This window comes from Plasmodium inui, assembly GCF_000524495.1.
Source record: "Plasmodium inui San Antonio 1 unplaced genomic scaffold supercont1.273, whole genome shotgun sequence".
Taxonomy (NCBI): Eukaryota; Apicomplexa; class Aconoidasida; order Haemosporida; family Plasmodiidae; genus Plasmodium; species Plasmodium inui.
In genome coordinates, this window is record NW_008482107.1 from 1 (window position 1) to 1,968 (window position 1,968).

The window sequence follows — 1,968 nt, forward strand, 5'->3', positions numbered from 1 at the left end:
GAATCAGTACAGGAAGGTGATACTCTAAATAAAGATGATATTAAAGAAATATTTTCAGGAGAGCAAAAAATTGATGCTCCAAAGAAAGCTGTTTTAACAGAAGATAGTGAATTACTTAAAGAATTAGGATCTTTGAAAAAAGAAGAAGCGGATAGGTTCCAAATTCTAAAGAAAAAGACTACTATAAATGAAATCAACGCCCAAGAACCAAATGACATAGGACAGGAAATTGATGCTCTAAATACATCAACTATAAATCTAGAAAGCGATTCTTTTCAATTATACGAACCTATAAGAAGAGATGGAGAAGCCGCTAAAACTGAAGTGCTAGGAAAAGTTAATTCTGCACAGGGAGTTGGATTATCTCGAGCTAGTGGCTTATATGAGTTGCACGAATCTCTAGAAAGAAAAGGACATGTCAAATCCGAAGAATTAGGCTCAGGCAAATATGCAAAAATAAATGATGAAACGGAAGAAGATAAACCGACAGAGAGGAAAAATTTGCCAAGGAAGGATGTCGTAACAGTTGAAAATATTTTATTGAAAACAGATGAATTTATCAAAAAAGATGAGAAAGAAAATGCCAAAGGTGGAACATTACCAGAAGTTAAATCTGCAGACCAAATCCATATAGTGGAGAATGACGAATATTTGAAAAAATCGGATTACATGAAAACAGATGAAGCTGTCTTCGAATGGGAAGAACTGCAAAAAATTCGATCGGCAGCAAAAGAAGATGCAATGAAAACAACCAAGCCGTCCGAAAAAAGACATTACTTGAAAGGAGCCAAGGCTATTTCTAAGGGGAAATTATCACCAAGAAATAGGTGTTTGAGCTCAGTTGGAATCAGGAATAGGAAGGAATCATGGAAAAAAGGTGATTCCCTCAGCGCAATTGATAGAATTAATGAGGAAGAATTTCCTGAAAAAGATGATTCCTTCAGCTCACGTAACATAATCACGAAAAATACAGGATGCAATAAAGTTAATACTACGAGACCAACTGATGTAATTAGTAAGAGGAAACCAATGGAAAAGGACGATTCTTTGAGTAGCATTCATTCTTATACAAAGAAGAGAGGCCTAGAAAAGGGTGATTCGTCAAGTAAAGTTGATGCAACTATTGAAGAAGGAACATGGAGAAAGTATGATTCTTCCGGAGCAGAGTATTACAGAAGTTCAGATTATTCTACACATAGAGGCGATGTAAGGTCCAGGAGGAAATCTGAGACGGAAGATTTTTGTTCTACAAGAGATGATGCATACAGAAAGTATGATGCATCGCAAAAAGATAGCTCAGTCAAGGAAGATCACATAGAAACAGAAGGGAAATTTCAGAGCAAGTTGAAGTCTGTCAGGAAAATTCCCTTATCCTTTCAAAAATATGGAGAAGAAAATGCTGATTTTTTAGATGATATAAGAGAAAGCACGAAAACGAAAAAAGAAGATAACTCCAAAAAATATATTTACATAACAAACGAAAAGAATATGCATAGAAAATTAAAGGTAGCAAAGGACACTTATACAATGAGGGAGAAATCAGAACAACAAGTGCATGATTATACATACGATACAACGGAAGATAGATGTTGTGAAAAAGATTTATCCAGAGCAGAAATTTATAGAACGAGAGATAATGAAATGCATAGAATAATGCAATCTGTAAAGCGAACTAATATGTCAAAGAGAAGGAAGTCAGAAGCAGAGACAGATTCTATGGATGACGTTAGAAGTAGAAGCACTTTATCAAGGGAAGAGTATCCATTGAGGGATTTGCATGTAAAAGGGGATAATAATGTTCCCCAAAAATCTCTTTATATAAAGAAGGGGGAAACCCTACTAAGAAATGGCCTGCGTAAGAAGCAAAACACGTTTTATCAGCGGACATTGGAGATCAGAGCCAACTTTAGTGGAGGATTTCAGAGGTTCAGCCAGCCAAGATTGGAAGTAGAAGTTAGTTCTCTAAAG

The 1,968-nt window shown here is 35.7% G+C and overlaps 1 protein-coding gene across 1 annotated transcript; it reads left to right on the forward strand.

The window, feature by feature from the left end:
* Positions 1-12: 12 nt before the first annotated feature.
* C922_05861 (hypothetical protein) lies at positions 13-1,958 on the forward strand (the record flags this gene model as incomplete). Its single annotated transcript, XM_008821432.1, has 2 exons — positions 13-1,779; positions 1,941-1,958. Coding segments are annotated over 2 exons (1,785 nt in total), but the record flags the coding sequence as incomplete, so codon positions are not given.
* Between the last annotated feature and the right edge of the window lie 10 nt (positions 1,959-1,968).